The 27,429-nt window shown below is 36.3% G+C and overlaps 1 protein-coding gene across 1 annotated transcript in view; it reads left to right on the top strand.

The window, feature by feature from the left end:
- Window positions 1-27,203, top strand: part of FAM91A1 (family with sequence similarity 91 member A1) — a 41,984-nt gene extending 14,781 nt beyond the window's left edge. The window contains exons 9-24 of the mRNA XM_081258842.1: window positions 1,572-1,678; window positions 2,195-2,233; window positions 2,762-2,874; window positions 3,299-3,414; window positions 4,266-4,375; window positions 4,708-4,794; window positions 6,633-6,765; window positions 10,285-10,433; window positions 11,836-11,970; window positions 12,105-12,218; window positions 16,091-16,163; window positions 18,121-18,270; window positions 20,272-20,376; window positions 20,909-21,032; window positions 22,198-22,267; window positions 24,290-27,203. Of these exons, the coding sequence (XP_081114968.1) occupies window positions 1,572-1,678; window positions 2,195-2,233; window positions 2,762-2,874; window positions 3,299-3,414; window positions 4,266-4,375; window positions 4,708-4,794; window positions 6,633-6,765; window positions 10,285-10,433; window positions 11,836-11,970; window positions 12,105-12,218; window positions 16,091-16,163; window positions 18,121-18,270; window positions 20,272-20,376; window positions 20,909-21,032; window positions 22,198-22,267; window positions 24,290-24,475 (1,811 nt within the window). The 3' untranslated portion in view covers window positions 24,476-27,203. The remainder of the gene's footprint in view (window positions 1-1,571; window positions 1,679-2,194; window positions 2,234-2,761; window positions 2,875-3,298; window positions 3,415-4,265; window positions 4,376-4,707; window positions 4,795-6,632; window positions 6,766-10,284; window positions 10,434-11,835; window positions 11,971-12,104; window positions 12,219-16,090; window positions 16,164-18,120; window positions 18,271-20,271; window positions 20,377-20,908; window positions 21,033-22,197; window positions 22,268-24,289) is intronic.
- Window positions 27,204-27,429: the final 226 nt, after the last annotated feature.

Below are 27,429 nucleotides of genomic sequence, written 5' to 3' on the forward strand. Positions count from 1 at the left end.
AAATACTAAATTTACAGAAGAGTATAAAAAGTCTGCTTCCCATGCCTGCCCCTAACCAGTCAGTTCCTCTCTCAGCCGCCACTAAGTTTCCTGTATATTCTTCCAAAAACATACTATGCACATAGGCATATATGTATATATCCTTTTTTGTGTGGTTTTATTCTTACGCAGATGGTGTATCCAGCTCATACTTTGCTTTTTTAACTTAATATATTATACATTGAGACTATCCCATATCTCTTTATGTAGAGTTGCCTCATTCTTTTTGCCTAGATGTAAATTGTGTATTTCTAACCTTTTAGTGCCTTGTTTCTTCATCTCTAAGATAGGCTATAGTTTTGAACAACTCTTAACATTAAGAGGATTAAGTGAAATTGTATATATAAAGTAGCTAGTAGTATAGTCTGGCACTTAGTAAGCGTTCAGTAAACGTTTACACTTCGTATTCACACAGCTGAGAGTGTAGGAAAAGAATTAATTATATAAAAATATGGGATTACTAAAATGTTTCTAAAAAGAAACCTTTGATCCTTAACAGTCCTTGGGTGACTGGAAATATGGGTAGCACTAAATCAGAAAATGACATGAGCTGGAGCTGTAAAGTAGATAGCCTATCCTGATGTATCCATTGTGGTTCTTCACAGTGCCCTCATTTTGACCACTTGAATTTTGTCTTATAACTCTCTGTTGGGAATAATTTAGGTTTTGGGTGCAGTTAGGTGGTGTTAGGGTTAGAGGACACAGGGACACCCAAATCCTGCTATGGCCGAGGCACACGCCTTCTTCCCACGATGTTTTCAGGGGAAGTGTGCCCACAGGGGAGAATGGCAAAGGAAAGCATAGTGCCTGTTTATTGTTGGTCAGGCTGAGCACTCTCGTCAAGTGGGTTAGAGCATCTGGACCAAAGGTGGAGAGAAGTGAGTACGAATAAACAGGTGGGGAGCATCGATCGGGCAGCCTCTTGTGCGGAAGGTCTTGACCCTCTTCCCATCGAGGAGGTTACAGAATAGAAAGCCCCAAAGAGCAAATGATACCAGTGATAAACGTGGCAGTCACGCAGATGAATTTCCCCTCTTCTCAGGATGGAGCAGGGATGATGTGGAGGGCAGAGAGCCAATACCTTCTTACCTTCTGTCCCCCTGGTTTTGGATAGCATGGTAACTTGCACTTCTTGCTTCTCTGCTTTAGACCAGCCACCTGCTGCCTGAGACGCATCAGAAACATACCCTTGGCAGGCTTCCCCATTCTGAAGCAGCACCGGCCCCCCCTGCCTTTCTACCAAGTCCATGCCTCTAGCACTTCTCCGCCTCAGTAATGCTCAGAGGTCCATGGGGATGAAATTACTCTTTGTAGGATTTATGCTCTGCCATAAGAGTCCACTCTGTGTAGACAGCATTGCATATGACCTTACTTTGGGAGTTTTAGGAAAACTTGCTATGGAGTTGGTAAAATGAATCAAAAGCTGAATTCAGTCCCTAAGTTGGAGGTCTCTTTTCAATTAGATGTTTGAATTAAACTTTCTTGTTTTATAAAATTATGTCACTGAGAAAAGTCTATTTTGTTTATTTTAGTTCCTCCTCTTGAAGGTTTTGTAATGAATCGAGTGCAAGGTGATTATTTTGAAACTCTACTCTATAAGATATTTGTTTCAATAGATGAGCACACTAACGTTGCAGAGGTAAGTGTGATAGCATCTTAGGAAAGAACCTCAAGATTATAAAATAAGTTTGTGTAAAGTAGATAAAATTATTTAATGATATAATGAAAATATTTTCAAAATCCACCCATGGTTAGATCTTGGACCATTAATATACTTAAGTTCACAATTCTTAAGTTACTTCCTGCATATGTATATTAAAATTTTTTTAGTTGATAGCTTATGAATGGGTTAAATAACCTTATATGACTTTATAATAAAAGCATTGCAGACAATTGACTCATCTGGAAATTCTTTTATTTTGAATGAGACGAAATTAAAGGCTATGTAATTCAGTTGTTATGGTCACTGCCTGGATTTGTACTCCTCTAAGTGTCTTAGAGATATGGAAAGAAAAAAATTCTCATTACAAAATTTATTCAGACTCAGTTATTAATAATTAAAAATTTTCTGATTATGGTTAAATTGTCTATTACAACTGTGTAATATGCTTATGGTTCTTAGAACATAAAATATTTTTTAAATTTTATTTTGCAGCTTGCAAATGTTCTTGAGATAGACCTATCCCTGGTTAAGGTATGTAATTTTTATACTCTTTTCACTTGTGATAGGAATACTGAATGGATTATAGATTTTTGTCTTGATACTGAGAAACGGAAGCAGTGAGATTCTTATTAGCTGTCAGAGGAAGTGTGTAGTCGAGGTGCTTACAAAGGTAGAGAAGAGCAAAATAAGAACCCTGAACCAGTATTCCATCCCAGGGAGTGAAAGCTGTACTCACACATCTGTGCCCACCAGAAAGCAGCCTGACCAGTGTCTTGTAGTGAAGTCACAGTACCTTGTAATGAAGTCAGATAAAGCAACAACTTCCGCTTCTTTGGGGGTGGATCTAGGGAGGCCCAGGCCAGACAGTTGGGAGCATTCCCTCTCCTACATATGTGAAGACCTTAGGGGAAGACTAGGCCTACTGAAAATTTTTTCATCTAGTTATGGGATGAAAATGTTTGAGGCTCACTGTAAGCATAGTCCATAACAATTTTTTCTCTACATACATTCTGAAGTCTAGTTTATTTCAGATGTTCATTTCCTTTATATTCCTTTCAGAATGCTGTGTCAATGTACTGCCGATTGGGGTTTGCCCATAAGAAGGGACAAGTAATAAATTTGGATCAACTTCATTCATCGTGGAAGAATGTTCCATCCGTAAACAAATTAAAGTAACTCATTTATTTAGTAGGAGAGTTTCTCTTTGAAAAAAGCATTGTTTTACATACAAAAATTTTACTTATTCAACCTGTCAACTGAGGTGAACCATATATATATTAGTGGTTGTTAATCTTGTGTGTGTGGTAATCGTTTTTAGAATCTGGTGAAAACTAAAAGGCTTTCCCCAGAGAAAAGCTCATACAATATTTTACATGTAATTTTTAAACGTTCTCAAATTTCCTGAAGCCTATCCATGGGTTTAGTTAAGAACCTTTTCTGTGTGTGCAGAGTATTTTGGGACTGTGTCTCAATTTTGGGCTTGAATGTAAGAGTGGATTTAGGTGGATGTTCATAATTTAAGTACTGACTTCAGTAGCTGTTTTTATATGTGATCATTTATATGATTTTTAAAAAGTGAATATTCTTCATTAATAGGAGTACTTTAGATCCACAAAAGATGCTCCTATCATGGGATGGCGGGGAAAGTAGGAGTCCTGTACAAGAAGCTTCATCGGCTACTGACACTGATACAAATAGTCAAGAAGATCCAGGTTAGCAGTAACTCAGTTTGAGTCTGTCTGTAGATAAGCCACGTGTCTGCACATACACTCATAAAGCAAACTCTCCAGGCTTACAGTTATTTTGTAGTTTGTTCTGGATTTCAGTCATTCAGAAGTAGTCTTTGAGTACTTACCCATATGTTGGGCCTTGTGGTAGATCTTAGGGGTATAAAATTGACAAGAATATGGTAGTTTCCTTCCAAAAACTAAGTCTGGAGAGTGTAACCATAAAAACCACCACAGTGTGAGAAGCATTATGGTGCTTGTGGAGCGCAAAGAGGAAGAGCCCTCTTTCTGCCTAGAGAGGTTTAGGAGCCTTCATGGAGAAGATGATTTTTGGGTTGAGAATGAATAAGAGCATGCCAGCTGGCGAGTGCAGGAAGGCCATTGCTTGGGCTAAGCACAGAGGGAGGCAAAGCATAGTGGACGAGCTGGCTGCACGTGGTTTTGTGTTGGGAGGGGAGAGGGGCACACAACATGGGCTTCTGCTCCTACCCTAAGTAGCTCTGTTACCTGAGCCAGGTGACTTGTCTGTAGAGGTTAGGCTAGGTGGTCTTATTGATCTGACAGTGATCATGTCTTGGTTTATTATTGGTTTTCAAAGAAATTACTACAAAAGTGAGTGCCTTTACCAAAAATTTTTTTTTTTGAACTTTAACTTTTTTTATCTCTGTTGGAGATAGGTAGGTTTGGGACCTCTTATGACTACAGTGTTACCTATATTATGTACTTTCTGATTATTAAATAAAGCTGAAATGAAATACTTTCTCATTCCAAATGATAAGCAAAGAACAGTTTTCATTTACTTGATTTTTAAACTATGATTTTTTTTCCCCCAACAGACACAGCCAGTATAAGCAGTTTGAGTTTGTCTACAGGATATACAAAGCGTATTGCATTCCTGTTTGACTCAACTCTTACTGCCTTTTTAATGATGGGAAACCTTTCACCAGTAAGTCAGATTCTTGTTTAAAACGAACATGTTTAAAATAAAGATTAGATATAAAATAATTCGGTGCTTTTATACCTTTTTTTAAGTACTAGATTTTTTCTGGAAAATGCAACTGCCTTTGTCTTATATTTCTTAGAGGAACGTCGGAACTTTTTAGTGAGGGCTACTTTTGTAATTAGAAAAATCAGCTCCTCACCCACCCTTAAGTTTAAATGTATTGGAAAGCGTAATATAAATCTAAGATGCTTAGCATTCAAAGGGACAACTACAACTTGTTAATAATAGGCTCAAATAAGGTACATTTTAGTTTTGTTTTTGTTTCTTTATTGCAGAACTTGAAAAGCCATGCAGTCACAATGTTCGAAGTTGGCAAACTCTCAGATGAGTCTCTGGACAGCTTTCTTATAGAACTAGAAAAGGTAAATCTAGAAAGCTTATTATGGGATGTCAAGGCATTTGGAATCTTTTCTTGTTTGATAAAACACCAGTTATTGATTATGTAGATTTTTCGTATATTCTTGTTCACTCCCACCTCATTCGCACTTTAATACCGTGGCAGTCACTTAGGCTTAAACATATTGAGCGGATGAATGAATTTTGTGATTTAAAAACAGTGATTTGTCTACCTCATCTAAGCTGTTAGCATAATTTGATATAATGAAGAAATGGGGTACAGAAATCTTAAGCCTATGTCTAAGTTAATCTTAATTTTTTTAATTGCCCTTTTCTAAAGTAGCCTTTAACTTTTTTTTTCAATATGACTCTAAGATCTACTCTTAAGCAATTTTATTTGAAGTTTTTGTTCCACTTCAATCTGGAACAGTGTCCCTGCGTATCGTATTTGTGTCCACTCTCACTACCCCTTTTAGCATCTTGAAGACTTCAGCCCTTTTTGTTCTTAACCATCCTTTTCCTCATGAGTACAGCCTAGTTTTCCTTAGCTGTGAATCGTGATTGCCCTTTTGGTGTTTTTCATTCCCTGGATATTCTGTTCTGTCCTCTGCACTTCTTTATGCAGACAGTTTGTGTGCCTGATCTATTCTTTGACTAATAATTTTGGTAACTTTTGTGCTTTAGTGATGAACTCATGTATGTTTAGAGAATTTTTTATGATTTTGTACTTCCTTTGCATCTCAGAAAAAAAAAAAGACTTACCATAACATTTTTCTCTACTCCCCCTTCTCCATAGGATTTTTACTTTTTTAGTGCCTGAGATAATCCTTGTTATTATTAATTTGTCTCTTTAACTTTTATCTTTATATTTTTATTATTTCCTCAATACTTTTAATATCTTGTTTAACCCTATTTCTTATTGTGTATCATCTTTTGCCAGTAAATTTTTTATATTTAGCACATTTTAACATGTTTTCCTGATTTTTATTTTTCTCACCTCAACTAGTGTTTTATCAAGTATAGCAAATTGGAAGATCCCTTTTACACTTTATATATCTGTATTCTTTTTTACCACATAGTCATTCTTGGGAAAGCCCTTTAGTCTGAAGTTTAGTTTTTAAAAATAGTTTCTTAGCTATTTTTTAAGCTTCACCTTGATTAATCAGTTGATCTTATTAATTTCATGCAAATCTAATTTAGTTATTTCCCCCTGTAGACCTTTCCTTCTGTTTTCTGTGTTGTTTCTGGAATGTGTATATTTTTACGTATTAAACAGGTGACTGACTCAGTGTCAGAAGAGCATACATGTAAACCCAGTGAAGGCAGGAGTTTTGTCCACCACTCTCTCCTTACATCCTAGAGAGGTCATAGCACATAATAGGGACTCAGTGAGTCCTTGTTGAGTGATTTTAAGCTGTATGTTCAGCAATGTTGAACAGCTGTGTTGAATCACGTACTCCATTGTTCCTTGCAAAGTTGTGAACAGGGCGATAAGATAGTGGCATAATTGGTGACCATGGATTGGAGTACTTTTCTGGATGAAACAGAATATATAGATCTTAGAGTTTTTAAAGCACCTTATTTGAATCATGTATGGAACATACAACGTATAATGGTACAATTTAGCATTACGTGGTTGCTGAAGTTGTTGGTTTTACTTGCTGGGGTAATTTCTGTCATCTTCAAAGGTATAGTCACATGGAAGCCCAACCACGATTGGGGTTAATGTTTGTTTCCAAATCGCCTGGGCAAATTTTTGATTTACTGATTTTAAATATCTTAACATCTGTACTGTATGGTTATATACTAGAATGAATGGCATGAGAGTGGTTTTTGTTGCAAAATTTGTTTTCTCTTGGTTTAGGTTCAGAGCACTGGTGAAGGAGAAGCACAGAGATACTTTGATCATGCACTCACTCTGAGAAACACAATATTGTTTCTGCGTCATAATAAAGATCTAGTTGCACAAACTGCACCGCCAGACCAACCCAATTATGGTATGATAAAAATACTTGATTTTGAAGACATGATCCTGTGGAACTTCTTTCTAAGAAATTAAACAGGTCATGCTCACTTGTTTAATCATCACTTATTTAAAACATTTTGTGTAGATAGCACATTGAATTTATAACTGTTGGCTTGTTCTGTGAATTTCTTTACTCGTCAGCTGTTCCTTATCTTATTTTACTGTTTCTCCTCTTTTATGTGCCACTGACTTTTGTAGTACCTAAATTTGTTTAGTTACCTACAAAAAGAGTTGGAGTGTTAATTTGTTTAAGTAGCTGGATGGGATATAGAATAGGCATCTGTTTTGAGAGATGGACAAATGCCGAAATTTATTTAGGAAGCATGAAATGTCAAGAATGAAAGATTCGTTATATAAAGATAATAAACAGGGTCTTCCTATTCAAATGCTGCTATAATATTTACTAAAGTATTTTACTTTAAAGAATAAGAAAGGGAACAGATAACCTCATTTCAAAGAGTTAAAGAAACAGATGGAAGCAGTTTTAATCTATTGATGAACTCTAATGTGCCTCTTGCCCTAGTGTGCTCTCTCAGTTTCGTGATAGAAAGGGGTTCCCGAACTTCAGTTGAACTGATGGTATTAGGTCCTAAAATGTGGAATGGCACCCAGGAATGTGTGTTTTTAAAAAGATGCAACAGCTTGGGCACCAGTGTAAGAGCATTACACTGTGAATGTGAAGTCTTTGGACATTCACAGGAGTTGCATTTTGGGACACTGAATTCTTAGCACCAGTATCACATTTAATTTCACTCATTCTTTCATTTACCTAAAAGTTCTATTTTCTGGCCAAGAACCATCATTTTCTTAGTCATATCCATTTTCGTTCTACTGCTTTCATCAGCATCTGGCTTTCTTTTCAGCTCAACTAAAAAAATTTAGGGCAGAATCACTTGGCACTTCACAAGAGTTGTTGCAGAGGAGAGGACAAAGATGCTGGGTAGTTTAGCTGAGTGAGGCTAGACACACTTAGTACCTAGTGACTCACTTCTTCAGCCTTGGGGTGTTTGGTTCAGAGTTGTGCTTTAGCAGTATTACAAATGCTTCCATGCTGGAGCTCTTTCTGAGGTTATTCATAAACAGTTGAAACTGAGAATATTAAATCACCAAACACCAAGAGTCTAAAGCACTTATTGATAAGCATTTGTTGATAGTAACCATTTTTTGGTTACCAAATATTAGATCATGTGACCTAACAGTGAGTGGCACAGTCTTAAATATGTCTCTGGATGTACAAATCCTGGAATTTCTGGGACTTTTTAGTGACTTATCGAGATAATGGGTTAGAATATTTGAACTATTCTGTTATAGCCATCTTTTACTGCCCATCATAGAGTCCAAGACTATTAGTGCTAGTGACCAGCCAGGGGTAACTCAATTTATAGGTAAAGAAATTGAAGCTTGTCTTGGTTAAATCTCCTGCCCAGTTAGTCATTAAAACCTATATAATTAGTAAATGGAAGAGCTGGGACTTGAATCCATGTCTCTTGAATTTTTTTCCTCTGCTCTGTTCCTTACATCATCTTCTCTTGAACACTGAGGTTTTTATTGATTTATTCATCAACAATTCGTTGTTTAATAGGTTGGGCTAAACTTTGTTTCTCACCATGAATAGTCTGTGTATCATCAACTAAGTTAAATGGTAAACCTAAACCTATTCTGTGTGAAAGTAAAGTATACTTCTAACCTTTAAGGTATATTTAATAGTTGACTATTTCTGGAGCTTAGAATAATTGATGTGGCTCCAAAGTTAAAATGTGATTAACTCCTCCCTCCCCGTGAGACCAAATGGGCAATTGTTTATGAAGTTTCATTCTTTTAACCAGCCTTTCTTAACTGGGGCTCCTCATTAGAACCACAGAACACAGAAGATGATTTAAGTGACTGTTTCTCAATTTTTCTTATAATGATGTATAACTAGTACCATTCTAGATTCATAGAAAAGAAGGTCATTCATTCCAGATAAAGAATAACTTTTTAGGGCATTAGGGCTTAATACTCTCCATGTTGAGAAAGGTAACTTTCTGTAGGTGCCAGGAGTGATAACTTAATCTTACTCCTTCTTAAACAAGAAATTCTATAGTATTGGTGTTTAAGCATCTTGTTTTGAGTAGCAAGAATTTTTTTTTTTATGTCACTAGTAATTTGTAGTTTGAGTGTATCATGTAGTACTTGGTATTCACTGTAAAGCAAAAAGCCTTCTGATACTGTCATAGAAGCAAACCTCTGATAACGTGTGAAAAAGACTGGTTTCTTAGTAATCTTTTGGTTTTAGACAGCATGAGGCACTGCTTAAAAAACAGAAACAATGTGTGGTCTAACTTTTCTTCATTTTATAAGCATAATTTTTTTCCAGGTATCTTTGTCTTTAAAAGGATATCTTTTCCCTAGGATCAGTACAAGTGAGACCTTAAAGCCACTGTTTGTAACTTGGCAGTCTAGTACTATGAAATGTTTAGAAATTAAACCTCATTTGTAGAAAAGCAATCACAGTTGTAAAAACTTTGTTTTAACCACCATCAACTCTTTAGACTTCCTTCCATATCCTAGTATTCATTAAATATTTTCTATACTTGGCATTGACAATGTTGAGTTTTACCTGAAGCTTCTCACCCTTTTGTGTTTCAGGAAAGGGCTTACTGCAAGGACCCACCCTTTCTCATATAACTTAGATAAGATCACAGGCACTCCCCTTGTTTATCTGTGAGAGGCCAGACACAGACAGACCCTCCAAATTCCCTGTATCTTTTTAGAGAGCAGTAGGACGGGTATTTTCCAGAAGGATTAAGAATGGGAACACTTAAAATCAGTTGCATGCTAAGTGAGTTCCTGCTTTGTGGACTACAGTTTAGGCACATGTTTCTAAATGAGGAATTCTTGCCCTTCTGGTCAATTCAAAACTTGGCTGCAAAGTTTTTATAGAGATTGAAAACTGGGGGAGTTAGGCATCTTTCATAAGATGCCACTGCCATGATGGAGAGGAAGTAAGATAAAGCAAACATATTTTTAAAGTATAAGGTTAGCCTGAAGAAACACCAGTGGACAGTTATCTTTCTGGACCAGAGAATAAAGACTTTCAGCTTTAAGTCTTAAAGAGTCTTATTGGTCTCCTAGGAAATAAAGTGCTTTTTTTTTTTTTTTTTTTTTTTTTTTTTTTTTTGTGGTACGCGGGCCTCTCACTGCTGTGGCCTCTCCCGTTGCGGAGCACAGGCTCCGGACGCGCAGGCTCAGCGGCCATGGCTCACGGGCCCAGCCACTCCGCGGCATGTGGGATCCTCCCGGACCGGGGCACGAACCCGTGTCCCCTGCATCGGCAGGCGGACTCTCAACCACTGCGCCACCAGGGAAGCCCTAAAGTGCTTTTTAATAAAGATATTCTACCTTATTAAAAAAATTTAAATCTCAAGGCAGTTATCAGTGTTTCATCTTAGACTCTTTTTTTTCACATTGTCAGTCTTTCATTCTATGTATGTGGTTGATCATAATTCAGGTTTTCCTCTGGATCTCTTGCGCTGTGAAAGCCTTCTTGGGTTGGACCCTGCAACTTGCAGCAGAGTTCTGAACAAAAATTACACACTGCTTGTTTCCATGGCTCCTCTCACCAATGAAATCCGGCCTGTCAGCAGCTGCACCCCTCAGGTAAAGACTCACTGGGAAGCTCACTCTGCTGCCATTGCATCCTTCCTCGTGGCCACTTGAAGGAGAGGTTTATCAGTCTTATTGTATTAATTCTCAGTTTGTAGATAACCAGATATTAAAATCATCAACTCAGAAAGCAGTTTTGTATTTTTTGCTGTTATGTTATGTTCAGTTTGTGAGGTATAATTGGTACATTTTATATATGTATTATCTAGTGACTAGTGACACATTCAGTTAAAAGTTTCTTCTTGAATGCAGGATTAAAAAAAATAATGTTTTTGGCTGCTCTGAGAAGGAAACCTGGATTACCTTGAGGGATAAGATAAATTTAATTAGGAAAAATGAAATATTTTGGAAGTGGGGCTGTGATGCTAAATAGGCTGAAAGGAAAAGATTATGCTTGAAAGCTAGAACTCTAGTTATCTTTAAAATCATGAAAATGACTTCTGGTCTTTTACTTTTTAAAAATCGATCAGTTGCGTTTGTTTGTATACGTAGCAAGGCCATTGTGACATGTACCATTTTCAAAGAGTGAGGTTTGTGCTCTGGTCTTCAGTGCTACATCCTTCCTGGTTTCCTAGATATGTTTAATGGTGTAGAAGAAAGGAAGGGATTCTTGTACCAGGATGATTTTGTTGCCTGTGCTGATCTAGCTGCTTCAGTGCGCCCACTCCCCCCTTACCCCTGTTTTGTCCTCTGTTCAGCAGGAGTGATTGTAGATTTGCAGCCCCCCCGCAACACACACACACACACACACACACACACACACTCACTCTCTCTCTCTCTCTCTCTCTCTCTCTCTCTCTCTCTCCCTCTCCCTCTCCCTCTCCCTCTCCCTCTCTCTCTCTCTCTCTCTCTCTCTCTTCCTTCTGTTCTTTAACACAGCCTCTGGTCATAGTAGGAATCCACGAACGGAATGAATGGATGAATGGTAAGATGGATGGAATGATAGATAGTCCCTTTTGAGAAAAATTATTAATGATTGTAATAACTAACACTTTGACATAGAGCTTGTTATGTGCTGCCAGGTACTATTTTAAACCTTTAACAATGTCCTTAAGAGATAAGTATTTTGTTGCCATGTTAACAGATGAGCAAAATGAGGCACAAGAGCGCATAAGTAACCTTAGGTGATAGGGCTGAGGGGATGAAGCCAAGATTCAGACTTAGGCCATCTACTCCAGAGTCCATTCTCTTAATTGCAGTGATAAGACCTGCTTTCTCAATTCCAGTGTAAGTTTGAAACTGCTTGAATGGATCCTTTAAAATTTATCTTCATAGGGATGATAGCAATTAACACTTACATGAGGCGTTAGCTTTAAGAATATACTTGGTCATTTGTGAAATTTGGCTTCTTTGGATAAGTATTTACAACTTTATCTTACCTGTTTTATGATTTTAGCATATTGGACCAGCTATTCCAGAAGTCAGTTCTGTCTGGTTTAAACTGTACATTTACCATATCACCAGACAAGGACCACCATCTCTTTTGCTGTCCAAAGGTACAAGACTTCGAAAACTGCCAGATATATTCCAGGTATGTTGAATGAGGTTTTTTTAAAAATCATTTTTAAGGAGGATAGAAACCGGTAAGCAGTATTATAGATAACTTTCTTAATTTTTTTTTGTTTCTAAACGCCATGCTGTGTTTTATTCATTTCTTTCCCATAGGGTTATGATCGATTACTAATAACTTCTTGGGGTCATGATCCTGGGGTTGTTCCTACATCAAATGTGCTCACGATGTTGAACGATGCCCTGACACATTCGGCGGTTTTGATTCAGGTACAGTTACCTTATTTGAAACAGTCAGTTTTGGATTTTTATTTTAAAGATCATAATTTGTCTAGCTTTCTGCTGAGTCATAGTCAGACATCAGTAATTTGACATTTGTAAAACTGAAATGTAAGGAAACAGAGAACTGCGTTTTAGTCCTGGCCTTTGTCTAGCAGCTTGGGAGTGGTGGAAACAGCAAAGGCTTTGAAGTTAGACCCAACTTTGAGTTTCAGCCTCATCTTTTGCTACCTGTGTGGCCCTATTTTTTTTTAATAGTAGCCTTAAAATAGAGATGCAGTTCACATACCATATTCCCCAATTGAATTCTGTGATTCAGTGGTTTTAGTGTATTCACAGATGTCTACAGTCAGCACCACACTCAATTTCACAACATTTTCCTGGACCTTTAGTTCTCACTCCCCTATTCCACTTTCACCCCACCCACCCCCACCCCCCCCCCCGGCCCCAGCAAGACTAATGTACTTGCTGTCTCCCTAGAGTGCCTGCTTGGGGCATTTCAGATACATGGAATCGTATAATATGTAGTCTTTTGTGACTGGCCTCTTCCTGTTGTCAAGGTTCATCATGTAGCATGAGTACTGCATTCATTTTTATGGCCCAATAATATCCCCTTGTATGACGAAATGCATTTTGTTTATCCGTTCATCAGTTGATGGACATTTGGATTGCTTCTACCTTTTGGCTATTATTAATAATAATAATCACTGTTATAAACATTTATGTACAGGTGTTTGTGTGGACATGTTGTCATTACTTTTGAGTATATCCCTAGGAGTGGAAATGCTGAGTCATATGGTAACTCTGTTTAACTATTTAAGGAACTGCACCATTTTACAATCCCTCCAGCACTTGGTATTATCTGATTTTTTTATTATAGCCACCCCAGCAGGTGTGAAGTGGTGTGTAACATTTTAGAGATACTCCTCTTATACTTAGTTTCCCATCTGCAAAATGGAGATGGTAATATCTACTGTGTAACAACAAAAAATAATAGTGACAGCTAATGCCGAGGTAAGCATTTTTAGCCTTAGGATTGTTGAGAGAATGAAATGAGAAGGTGTGTATGAAGTGTGTAGCACACTTTCTGGTATGTAATAGGCTCTTTGTAAAGATTTCATTAATTCATTGAACTAACAATTGTACTTGCCATATTCTGTACTAATTAATGTGCATATACAAATAAGATGTGGTCCCTGTCTTCAAGAAACTTCAAGTCTGGTGGGAAAAGTTGCATAAGCAGTCACTTCCATTTTTTTGCTGAGTGCTGAAGAGAGTTATACAGTGCAAGCATTAAAGAGAAGTATCCTTCTAGCTTTGGGACAAGGACAAAGGCTTAGGGAAAGCTCCTTAGAGAAAATGAGACCCAGGCTAAATAGAAAAGGCTGATTTAGAGGAGAGCGAGGCCAGGCAGCGGGGTCAGCATGAATAAATCTCTGGGTAGAGATTTTTTTTCTTTTTCTTCATAACTATTTCCCTGGTGCCCAAAAATAGTGCCTGACTCGTAGAAGTTGCTCGGTGAGTGTTTGTTGAATAAATGAATAGGAATACGAAGTGGGAGCATGTGCCAGGGCCTGTAAGCTGTTACGTAATTTTGAGGGGTGAGCTGAAGTATGACGGGATGGTGGTCAGAGATGAGTCTGGTGAAGTAGGCAGGCCCTGGAGGGCAGTGGACCTTAACTGTCCCACTGTAGTGCTTAGACTTTCCCCTTTGGATGGCAGCCAGTAAAGGGTGCTGAGCAGGGGATTAACATGGTCAGTTTTGATTTGGAAGATCAGCCTGAAGACTGTTGAGAATGGCTGGGTGGGAGAAGACAGGATTAGGATTCAGTGTTGGAGACCAGATAAGAGATGAGGACAGCCTAGGTCACGGAAGTGGTAATAAGAATGAAAAGGAAGAATTATTACAAATATAAAATAAATAGAATTGATCAGATGTCTGAGATGGCTGTGGGAAGAGGAAGAACGATTCCTGAGGTTCTTGGCTTTTGAAAGTGGAAGAATGATGATATCGCACAGAGCCGGTTTATGGGGGCAGATGCGGTGGTGTGTTTTGGGCCTGTGGGACATTTGGGTGCTGGAGATATTTAGGAGGTAATTGAAATTATTCTGAAATTCAAATGAGGGGTTGAACAGGAGAGATTGACTTGAGTGTCCGCATCAGCACGTGGATGGTAGTAGAAACCGTGAGACGATGCATTAGCCAGCCAGGGCAGACGTGAAGTAGGGGTGGGGGGAGATACACAGTAGAGTGGGTTAGACATGGACTGAAGGGTCAGTCTGCCTGAATTCACATCTCGATTCCACCACTTATTGGCCATGTTGGGCAAGTTAAATAACCTTGAACTGCAGTGACTTCACCTGCAAATTGGAGATGATAACAGTTCTTATCTTTATACGGTTGTTGAAAAATGACTGAAATGGATGATCTACGTAAAAATGCTTTAGACCTTTGTTTGGCGCGTCGGAAGATCTCAAAAAATGTTCGCTGTGGTGGCAGTGGTGGTGGGAGAAGAGTAAGGAGTTTTAAAGTGTCGTTAAGGAGTTCTGCCTTTGCTAAAAAAAGAATGCCTCTTATTAAGTTTTATGGAAAAATTCACCTTGCTGGAACTTAAAACACAACAAAATTAAGATTTTGATTAAAACCATGCTTTTATAATAGCCATCTTGTTTAGGGTTGAAATCATAAATGTATCAGTGGAATAGAAGCAAGATGTCAGAAATATATTCAAGTTGTTATATGAACCAAATAAATGAATGTGATTTTCTTCCCTGAAATTATTTCTTTTCTTTTATGTCACGGTATCTTGAATTTGAATAATGTATGGGTCTCTTTTAAAGGGAAAAAATGTATAGATCCCCAGTGTTAAATTTTCTATTATAACGATTTGAAATACATGTAAACATAAAATTAAATTCCTCATGCTTATCATTCTTACACAACTGCAAAGCCAAAATGAATTTAGGAATTAAATACAAAAGACTAACAAAATTTAAATGAACAACATTAATTGAGTGTGGTGGATGAAAGTAGATTATTATTTGTAATGTGGGCCTGGCGTGGTTAGACTCATAGATTTTTTTCAATCTAACTTTTGATAGTAAATTCACATGATTCAAAAATAAAACACTATTAAAAGATGCACAGAGAAAAGTATCACTGCCCTTCTAACACTCCACCCAGTGCCCACTCCCTAACTCTTCTCCAAATCAGACAACCACATTAGTTTTTGCTGTACCCTTCTAGAATTTCTTTATGCATGTGCAAGCGGTTACACACTGAGATGCCCCATGCTTTTTCCACTTAGCAGTTGGAACTTTCCATTTCACTTTGTAGAGAGCTTGCTCTTTTTTGCAGCTGCATTGAAAATACATACATTAATTTATTTAATCAGTCCCCTACTGACAGGCATTTTGGTTTCCAATCGTGTATAATTATGATGTTGCAGCAAGTAATTTTCAATATGTGTCATTCAGTGCAGGTTTTTGAGATTTACATTCCTAGTCCATGGCTTGCCAGGTGATCATGGGGATCCTCCACCACTTTTCTCTCTCAGCACTGCAGCTAACCCTTGTGTGAGTGCACTTGATCTTATTAAGGCTTCACTTGGCGGACCCCAGATTTACCTGTTTTTTCATTTGCCCATATACTCAATTTGAGATGCATTGCCTTAATAGGTTAATATAGACTTAAGATTGTCTTTACTTGCTGGAGAAAAATAGAAAATTGTTGAGAGCATTTTGATGGAGTATTAATGTGGAATACACCATCACGAGGCACGGTCTTGTTTATCGTTTGAGTATCTACTATTGGAAATACAGGTTTCGCGTATACCTTTCAACTTGTGTTTTTTCGTGTTTAGGGACATGGTTTGCATGGGATAGGAGAAACTGTCCACATACCTTTCCCATTTGATGAGACAGAACTACGAGGAGGTACCTGAATTTTGAGTTGTATCCATTTGACTTCTTTATGATTAATCTCGTCCACAATTTGGTGGAAACATAGCAGGAAGTAAATTCTTAAAATTTTTAAGTTCTAGGGTCTTAAAACTATTCTGCTTTTAAAGAGTATTGGCAAAAGGTCTGTCATGTGCCTGTTCCTACAAAGAACTAATAGAATAAGACTCATTTAGGACCTAGGCCTAGAAGGAATACTATTCTGTCTTGGAGATGAAGAGACTAAGTAGGTAGCTACGTAGATGGAAGACCAGGTTTTCTGCATGTTTGGCCTTTTAGTTTCCTTTTATTGTTTATTTATTTGGAGGTTGGGGGAGAAGACAAGTCATAGGGAAGATTTTATGCTTAGAAAGTTAATTCCCCCCCCCCAGTGTTACATACTGTTTTTTTTTCAGGGGCTTTTATGGACATTTGTATACTAACTTACAGTTTACAGCGAACTTGCATGTATATCCTGTTTCAGCATTTTTTTTTACAGAAACAAAATTTTTTTAAACTTTTATTAATGGTCAGTGTGTTTTGATTTAAGTTTGTGCTATAGTATTAGAAGCCCCGAATCTAGAGTCATTATGTAGAGAAAATGAGAAAGCACTAATTTACTTTTTAATTAATTAATTAAATTTTTTTTTTTTACATTTTATTTTTCTTATTAGAGAGGACTTGAGTGAATAGCAAAGTCTGAGCTAAATTTAGCGGGTTCAAATCAAGGGTGAAAAGCCTGTTTAATGTTATCTCTTTTTAGAATTGTGAGCTACAATACATTTGATGAAAGATGCTCGGAGAATTTCTATAAACGCAAAATCATTCTTCCTTTTGTTCAATATGAAAATACCTTTCCTCTGTTGAATATTAAGAAAGTATGTATATTCAAAAGAAAAGTACTCTCTGATTAAAACTTATGTATATTTATATAGCACTTGTGTTTCCTGCTCCATGCAAAACTTTCATTCTCTAATCTATTTTTCTTGTTCTTAGAATATTGCTTGGAATTTTAGAGAGCAGCGAATCGTTCAAGTAATTTAACTTAACTCATATAAGAACTTTTCTTCTAAAATGTTAGTCACCATTGCCCCTCCTCGCCCAAAGCAGGGAAAAGGAAGAAGATTTTTATAAGTATTTTTTCTTTTCCACATGGCTAGGCTGCAAAAGCCTCACATTTGAAATTAAGTGCTCTCTTTTGGCTGTTGTGAATAAATGTGTACAAAATTTGGAGAAGAGAGTTTTCTCTTCCAAAAAATAGCCCCTATTCAGAAATAAGTATTTCTCTGCAACTAAACTTTGCTAGTTAATTCTCTGATACTTTATAAATTCTATGGAAAAATTTATTGTTCACCAGAAGACAGCAGGATCTTAAAAATCACAAAATCTCAAGAACTGATTAAGAAATCTCTTGCCTTTGGAGATTACTGTGCGAATTCTAAAAAAGAGGAATATTCATATTTGGTTATAGAGTATCTTTCTCTTTTGTAAGTTCACGTATTTGTGAGAACGAGCTGATATTTAAGTAATTTATTAGGGATATAATTTCAAGCACTTTGTTAGCTTTGGTTTCAATAAGAATACTTTTTACTTAAATTAAAAAAAATATATGATGTGTATTTAATGCATTTCCTGGTAGAAACCCACTAAGTAAGTATTTGAGGCAGAATAGAACTACAAAGAGAAGCCTAGAGAATTTGCCACTGACTGGCCCTATCTGATTACTTAGCAGGTCAGTTGTTTTGCTACATCAGTTGCCTTCTGAAGTCTGTAAATATGTTGTATGTGTACAGCATCCTTTTGCATCCACAGATATTTCTTCATTGGAATCAATCTTGATAAAATATAAAAGTAGTTCTAAGAATCATTTAATAAAAGGAAAGTATATTTAAGTTTTTGGTGTTTTGTTGTAAAACTATTTACTTATAACGTGATGTCAACTCTTTGTTTTTAGAGTTTACGCGTGTCAATATGGGTGTTCATAAAGCATTGCAGATGTTAAGGAACAAAGTGGACCTGCAGCATTTTTGTGGATATGTCACCATGTTGAATGCTTCTAGCCAACTTGCAAACAGAAAACTCAGTGATGCTTCTGATGAGAGAGGTTAGCCAATAGCTGGGTTCATTGGTACTGAGTTTATCACAAGCTTAATATTTAAAAAGCATGGGTACCTTTGTGGGGATGTTGACTTATTTAATACTTAATGTTTTTCCACTGAAAGATGAGAAAATATTCTGTGACATCATTGGGACAAATATCAGTTGTTCAAATGGGGAAAATACTAAGAGCATAAGTAAAGAAGTGATGACCTGGGGTTGGAATACAGAATGGTTATTGGGATTTAGCCCTTTACTGTCGTATTTATGTTTATAGGCTTTAAATTAAGTTCCTTTATGGGGTGATGGTTTCAAAACTTTAGTCTCTTTGTAAAATTGTTTTCAAACTAGAATGAGTAGTTTTTCCCTTTCAGCTTTCCTGTTTCTATCAAGGCACCATTGTCTTGTCTTTTGCAGGCCTTAAAAATCATATCTTTATCTTGTCCTTCTCCTTTCCCACTCAACCTAGTTAATTTCCAAGTTCTGTGAATTAGTCTTTAGAAATGTCTCTTATATCCATTTCTTTCCCTCTCTCTTTAATTATCTGTAACTGCCATTCTAGTCTGAGTTTTGATACTTTATACATGTTTTATTGTGACCATTTCTTGCTTAGCCTTCCTGACCTCATTCTCTTCTTTCTGTCTCCAGCCTGTCCTGCATATTGACAACAGCTAATTTTCCTTAGATACCTTTTTCTTTCTAATTTAAAAATTCATTTTCAAATCACCTTCTCATAGTTACTGATTGTTTCTGTTCTGGCATAATTTTGGCTTGTATGTGGCTTTGGTTGCCATGATGTCACCTCTGGTCCACGACTCTAGGGAACCTTTTAATTCAGGTCTCTATCATTGATTGACTATATTCGCTGAACCTCTTAGTTTGAAATCCTGAGAAAATATGATTGATTGTTAGCCATCCAGTGGATTGAATTAGTATCCACTCCTGGTCCATTTACCTTTGGCCAGAGGAGTTGGGTAACTTTCAACAGTTGAGTGCCAGGTATCACAGGAGCATTTTTAGAGAAGAGGCCTGTGGGTTAGGTAGTCATTTCAATGAATGTCTACTGTAGCTGTCATGTTTTATTTCATTCATTCTATAAACATTTACGAAATACCTCCTTAGGTATTGGAGACATTTCTGTTACTAAGTCCTAGGGAATAAAGCCCTGGAAGGAGAGACAAGCAAGTGAATCAGCCTACTGTGTAGTGTTAAAAGACTGAGATATAGGGGTCTGACGCTTCTTGAAGTGCTAAAGTAGAACAGAGAAGGCATATCCCAGCCCAGTTGAGCTGTCAGAGAGGCCTCTTAGAGAAGGTAAAGTTTGAACTAAATTTTGAAAAGTGAGGAGTTCACTACACACAGATGATTGTTGTTTATTTAGAGGGTAGCAACCTTTAGGCAGAGGGAATCGGGCAATAGAGTAGCTCATCTTGGCCAAAAGAAAGTTTGCTGAGCAGTAGTAGATGAGAGTAGAGAAGTAATAAGTGAGATCTAGAAGATCTTGGAGGATCTTTCATGCTGAAAGATACAGGGAGTCAAAAAAAATATTTTGAGAAGAAATAATGTAATCAGACTGCATGTTTCTATGGGGATAGAAAGGACTTCAGTAATTCTCAAAAGGTCTAAACTTGTGTTCTGCCTTTTTAATCCTTTTTTTTTTTTTTAGGTCAGGGCTTTACAAGCTCAGTACTATTTATGTTTGGAGCTGGATAATTCCTTGTTGTGGGGGGCTGTCCTGTGCACTGTTGGATGTTTAGGATCCCTAGACATGAGTAGCATCCCTGTCCCCATTCATGGCAACCAAACCATGTCTTCAAACGTTGCCAGATGTTTCTTGGGGGACAAAACTGTCCCCCTTTTAAGAACTACTGCTTTAAGCTAAAGACTGTTCATTGTTTTCCGTTGTCATTTCTGTTGCCTGAAGTCTTCTTTTATGTTAGGACTGACTTATTGACAACCTGTGCCGACTACTAGAATCCTAATATTGTGTATGCCCTTTAATTATAAGGAGAACCTGATTTGGCTTCTGGCTCAGATGTAAATGGGAGTACAGAGTCATTTGAAATGGTCATTGAGGAAGCAACTATAGATTCAGCCACAAAGCAAAACTCTGGTAAGGCTTTAAAAATTATTTGCAATCTTGGAATAATTTCTGAGGTTTGACTCTTTTGTTAAGTCATTTGGATATCGTTTGTCTGCTCTTATTAATGGACTTTTTCATAAGTATTTTCTAGGAAAGAATTTTACATATTTAGAATAATAATTAAAGTTATTTAAAATATTATAAAACTATGACCTGAGAATAAAAATGTTTTATTTTTCCTATGTTGATTCTCTCATCTTGTAGTTGTCCTGCACTACTTTTTTTTTTTTTTTTTTTTCTGGTAAAAGACCACTTTGAGCATCTGTTGAAAGCTGTGTGCCTTCTTCCCAGAAGCATGTACATACTCAAAAAACATTCTTTCCTGTTTCAGAGATTCACTGATCCCCTCTCTGAGTCTTCTCCCCTGCTAAGCCCTTTGGTGGATGTCAGTGGCGGGTGGGAAGAATCTATGAAAATCTCTGGAGCTCAGTTAAGAAACCCTGGTTGGTCATAATATATATAAATATATATATGATTAATAACTTTATATATCCTTTTGTAGTTGCCACAACAGAAGCAGATTGGGTTCCTCTCGAGCTGTGCTTTGGAATTCCACTGTTTAGTTCTGAATTAAACCAGAAAGTATGCAGAAAAATTGCTACACATGGCCTTTGCAGAAAGGAGAGGTGAGGGTTTATGTTTGTTGTCCTCTTTTCATCTATGAGACTTCTTAAGCTCTCAGTATTAGTTGCTATATCGTACTTTGTCTTATTTCACACATGATCATAGTACTTGCCTTGTGTTTATTTGTTGATTGAATAAAAATGGCTAGTTTAAGGGTTTGCTATGTATTTTAAAATTAAAGTTCAGTACCTCAGAAATTAGGCACATGCAAGTCTTTTGGACACATGTTTTGGTTAATTATATTTACTTAGTTACCCAGATTTGGTGAGAGTACGGTTAAAATGGGCATGCTTATATGACTGTATGAACCTAGTTTTTTTTAATATCTAAATATCAATAGAAATTCTCTCTTAACATACACACACTCAAGTTATGTTAATAGTGATTATCTCCTATAGTGGAATTATGGCTGACTTTCTAAATTTTCTTCAGTTTCCACATTTTCTAAAATGAGCACATATTACTTATCAGAAATGACATGTAGGTTTTATCTCATATGCCAACTCTGATCCATTGGGAATGGCTGCTAAGAGTCAGCGTTGTAAAGGTTCTGAGACTGTCTAGTTTAGCCGAAAAGAATATCATTGAATCTGATTGTCATGGTGGATGGCTTGGAGAGATGATATCCACAAATCTTGACAACTTTATTTAGGAAAACAAAGTTGGATAATAAATAATTTAATTGGCTCAATGTAGCTTATATCAGAAAATTAAAAGTACTTAACTGACAAATAATTTTAATAACTATCCTGAAAATAACATACATGAATAAAAAAATAAATACTATATAGTTTTAATGATTGACACTATAATTGTTACCAATTTACATATTTGAAAAATATGTACCTAAATTTTTATTTTAGAAGTTTTCTTGTATTTAACATTTATATTTGGTAGTAGTTTAAACTTTTAACAATAATTTTCCAATTTTGGTTATACATGATGTTTTATTTTGAAATGGTCTTTTTATGCACTGTTGTTACTCTGGATTATTAAAATAAGCAGAAATTTCATTGACGAGAACCATTGAAATTGTTTTTTAAAACTTTGTATGTAATTAACCAAGATGTATATACATATATAAATGCATTTAAATTGTTAAAATTAAACTCTTGTGAGATATTAGTTCTTGTCTTACTTGTTTTAAACTTTTCCCCTTTTTTTCAGCCTTCAGAACCTTTTACATTCCAGTAGAAAACTGTCTCTACAAGTCCTTAACTTTGTTCACTCATTCCAGGTAACAAAAATCAAAAAAATCCAAATGGTATTTGCATAGAGCTTTTATAGTATGCAAAACACTTCCATGTTTGTTCTGAGTCTCCACAGCAGTAAGACATGAAATAAGCATTATTTCCTGCTTATTTATGCATTTTAATTTATAAACAAAGATGCTGAAATTCAGGAAGTTAACTGACTTATACATGATTTCACTGGCCAGGTGTTTAGGAAGCTTGGACTGTTTGTTCTGTGCTGGTGCTTCATTAAACAGACATGTGTTAAGCATCTGCCATGGGCCATGCACCGTGCTAGGTGCTGGTTCTTGGGTCAGTACACTTCCATTACTAACTGCAGTGATTCTCCATTGCTGAGAGGGGGTTGTCTGTTACGGTAGTGAATGCCAGTGCTCTAGACCTTTTATCTTACCCCCAAGGAAAGAAAAAGGATACTCTAGACTTGATTTGTAGATAAACTTTTAGAATGGAATATTTTTGTTTGGTATATCTGTTCTAACATCATGAAATCAGTATTTTGGAGTTTGGTTTCATTCATTCTTTCAATAAATGACTGAGTCGACTCTATGCCAGACCCTTTACCAGGTGCTGGGGAAACAATGATGTCTAAGACGCTAATGGAGCTTAAGTGTTGTATGAGACCATAGTCGAGTAAAGTGAAGTAATTACAGATTTCAGTAAGTGCTTTGAAGGAGCCAAGCTCCTTCAAATCTGATGGAATCCAAAGGTAGACCTAATTTAGATAGGTAGAGATGATGCATAAGCTGAAACCTAAAGGATGGGAAAGAGTATTCCAGGCCGAGGCTAGTAGGTGCAAAAGTCCTGTGTCAGGAAGGCACTCGGCCTGCAAGGAAACGAGAAGGCCAGTGTGGCAGAAGCCTCGTGAAAGAGGGATGATGGGAAGAGGTGAGGTTGAAGAAGAACGGAGAGCCTTCTAGAGTGTGTTAAAGAATATGTATTTTACGCTGAGTGCAAAGAGAAACTATTAAAGACCTTTAACAGAGAATGACATTATTTTTAATTGACTCTTTTAAAAGATTAGTTACTGTTTAGAGAATAGATTAAAAACAGACAAGCACAGAAACAAGATAAGTTCGGAGACTGCTTTAATAGCCCAAGTAAGAGATGTTGGTGGCCGAACACCCTTTTTCGTTTAAAAAAAATTTGCATGTATCCATAATAAAGGTTTGTTTATTACATGTATATACTGTTAAACATGTAATAATATAATAAATTATGTGTATTATAAAAGATACACAAAACCAGGAATTTTATCAGATGCAATAAGTAGATACAGGATTTTAAAATTTTTCATGGTACTGCACCCCACTTTGGAGTGAGTACCCCACTTTGGAGACCACTGGCCTAGACTACGGTGGTGGCTATGGTGAGTGAGTCAAGTAAACTCATTTGGGATACACGTTGGAGGGAGACTGATGGAACTTGGTGATGAAATGTGAGGAAGGATTGAGGCTGTGATGAGGAAGGGAAGGATAAAGAATGATTTTCATATTTCTTGACTAGTTTGAGCAGGGACGGCTGGGGAGGAACCAGTGGGGGAAAATTTGAGAGTTTGCTTATGGACATGCTAAGTGTGGAACTTATGGTGAAACATCCAAGAACAGATGTTGGATAGGTGGAGGTTTGAGCCTGGAGTTCTGGGGAGAAGTCTGCTGAATGTGTGAATCTGAGAGCCCTGGGAGTGGATGGATTGTTCTGTTGCTTAATGTTGTGTGAGGGTTTTTGTCTAAGTATTAACTTTTTCTCATTCCATATTCTCATAGCGTGTTATTTCTGTTTATTTCAAAGCACTTGTCATCATCTGAGTGTATTAGTCATTTCTGCACGTTAATACCTATCATTGATTATTTTGGGTTTGTGAGGTACAACTTTGCATCTCCTATAGTGCTTTGCCATTCCATAAACATTTCTTAGGTAATCAAGGTCTCTATTTCTCATTATCTACATTAAGTAGTTTGGTAAAGTGTTGAATAGAATTTTTTTTCTCTTGTTTCTTGATCTTTTAGGAAGGTGCTTCAACACTGGATATTCACACTGAGGCCAGTTTTCCAAGTTTGCTTTCACAGTCATCCTGTGCTGACATGGGAGTCCCACTTCCTGCAAAGAACTTAATATTTAAAGATGGCATCTTAACAGAGTGGAGCGGACGTTCACCTTCCTCACTTCTTATTGCTAATCTCCATTTGCAATAATTCGGTTACATCATTTGTTGCTCACACTTTCTGCCATTTTTCTTTCTTAACATTAGCTTTATATTGCCAGCCACTAAAAAGCATCCTGCTGCTGAAGTGCAGTTCATGCTTAACTGATGTTAAAGTTTGGGGAACATGTTCATGTTTTCTGAAGTTTTCCTCATTATTGCACCTCCTAATGCAACGAAGAGCTTTTTAGCAGTCTGCACTGTATTTTTTACCTTGAGACAATCTGCGTTTCTTTTATAAAACTGAGGATATACTTTATAGGCTTTATGATGACTGTTATGTTTATAAGCAGTCACTATGAATATTGCAGTGGTAATTTTATATGTTAGTTTATCAAACATAAATCTTGTTTAATTTTATATTTTGTTACCTACTCTTTAGGGAATTGTGGGAAGAGGTAGAACTCTTCCTCTGAAAAGGCTTCTTGGTATTTAAAGTAGCAAAACTATAAAACGATACACATCCATTATTGAGAGATGATCTGATGGGGCATTAAGAATTGCTGTGGATGTTTGTAAATTATGTATATCGGTTGAACATGGTTGAAGGTATGTAAATCAGCATAGTTATGTATGGCTTAACCTTGATTTAGAAGGTCTTAACTCAGACTATGACTATACATTGACATCTCCTAAGAAGCTTTGGAAAACATTCTATTTTTAAACAACATTTATATGTGGACTTCAGTTGTTGCTCATTTTGGGCTTTATATTTTCATAGAGTCTCTATGGAAAAATAGAATTTATTTTCCACTCTTGTAGCTGTGGCTGCTGCACATTTTCTCCCTGATTTATTTTTTGTTTAGTAGCTCTACCCATGAATGTTATGGAACTGGATTTGATGTTTTCAAACCAAGGATTTTGATGTCAGCTTAGAATTACATATAAGAGGCATTAAGGCTATGTCTTCTGATCAGAACACTTTAGTGATAAACCTACTGTGAGGAATCCGGATCTTAAGTTGATGTGACTAGTTTTAGAGGAAATGATAAAGAAAAATTGAGTAATTTCAAAATGTTTCTTGAGTCATTGATTCTTTCAGTATCTCAAATGTTGAATAGAATAATTGGAATCACTTTTTAGATTTTTCAAGTTACCTTCCTTGGGAAGTTTGTGCAGTGTTGCACAGTTTAGTTTAGCTCTTCTCATAGGATAATGGTTTGCTAGTTTAAAACTAACCACACTAACTGATCAAACAACATATATCTAAAATATTTAAAGCATTAGAAACTTCGAGAAGGTTAAACCTACACATTTTTGCTGATCATTTTTGTTATTTATAGAACTGACATTTGTTTATTTGACATGTACGTGTCTTTCTTCAAACTGTTAACCATCATTCAGCACTGTTGCCTCCCACTGAACGTTCGGGAGCAGGTTACCTGTGGCACAGTCAGTGCCGTGTTGGGGTAAATGCAGTGATGTTTAGTATTCTACTTTGTCTTAATATGAGGTAGAAGCCAAGTGTATGTTATAAATGTTTGTGTATAAAAGGAAAAATACTAATATTAAAATAATTTCTTATAACTGTGAATCACTCATTTATTTTTCCAATAATTGATATTGTACATTCCTAGTGCTGTTAGGTATGTATGTAACTTTTACAGTTTTTAAACTGAAAGTTGTAAGTATTTCATTTGATCAGGGCTCTTTAATCTCATTTTCATTTGCTTTGTTCAGATTAACTGTAGTTATTTTATTTATTTCTGTTATTAACAAGCTTAGCCTACGGTAATGACATGTACACTAATAAAGCACCGAATGTTTGTAGTTGTTGGTAGTGAACCCAGTTGTTGGTGAATTTAAAACTTAAACTATGGGAGTGATTTGCTGCTATATTTCCTTTGAGAGGTAACAGAGGAGGAAATAGAACCTAATAAATGATCATGAATTTTAGGGAAAGTACTGAAAAAACATGTACTCAACTCCGGTTTCTCATGTGAATGAGGAAAGATTCTGATTCCCAGCTGAAGACCTCTCATACTTCTAAGGATGGAGAATCTGCATTTTTAAAGCTGTTATTAGCAAAATGTGAAAGCCACTTTTATGCTTTACTTTGTGAATTTGGCTTTGTTTCATTCATACATTAACTCATGTAAAGATGCATCTCTTAAATCTTATGTGTTGATCCTATTCAACAAAAAGGTAATAAATACAGAATTTATTATTTGCCAAAGAAAATTTGTGAAAGAATTTTTATCCAGTTTTTCTGCAAATGTTTAAAGTAATTTCATTTGGCTTTGTGCTACCTCCCCTCTTTTCTGCCCTTAAAGTAGCTTAAACCATTGGCAAACTTCAGAAACCAAGAGAAAAAAAGAAATATAAAAAAGGACATAGAGTTTAGTATGGTACAATATCACCTGTCACATAGGTCTAAAGAAATGTAACTTTATGTCGTTAAAAAAATATATGATCGTCTGATTTTCTTGATTCCTTTTTTTCTTTTAAAGTGTGTAATCAGATATTTTATTTGTTTTTGGGGGGGAATATTGGTTTCTTTTAGTTTCCAGTTTTCTTTGCCATTTGTGTTTCTCTTTTATGTTCAGTGTTTCAAATATGGTTTGTATTTAAAGATTTTAAAATACCAAAACTGTAACTGAGCACCGTGGATTTTTTTTTCTGGTATGCTGTTAATATTATACAGTGAAATGTATAAAGTGTTGTCAATTTGATTATTGACACATATAATATGTTTACAAATAAACTGTGGTGTTGGTCAAGTTGCTGTGAAAATGTGTATAATCTTCTGTAAGCCCCTTCCTTAATTTTAAATACAGGCATGCTTTCAGTGCTGACATTTTCCTAAACATTTAAAAAAAAATTAACCTTTTTATTTTATAATAATTTCAGATTAGCAGAAAAATTGCAAAGGTGGTCTGGAGATATTCCCTGTATCCTTCCATGAGCTTCCACTAATGTTTACAACTTATGTAAACTATGGCACAT

This window comes from Mesoplodon bidens, assembly GCF_964165515.1.
Source record: "Mesoplodon bidens genome assembly, chromosome: 16".
NCBI classification, from domain to species: Eukaryota; Metazoa; Chordata; class Mammalia; order Artiodactyla; family Ziphiidae; genus Mesoplodon; species Mesoplodon bidens.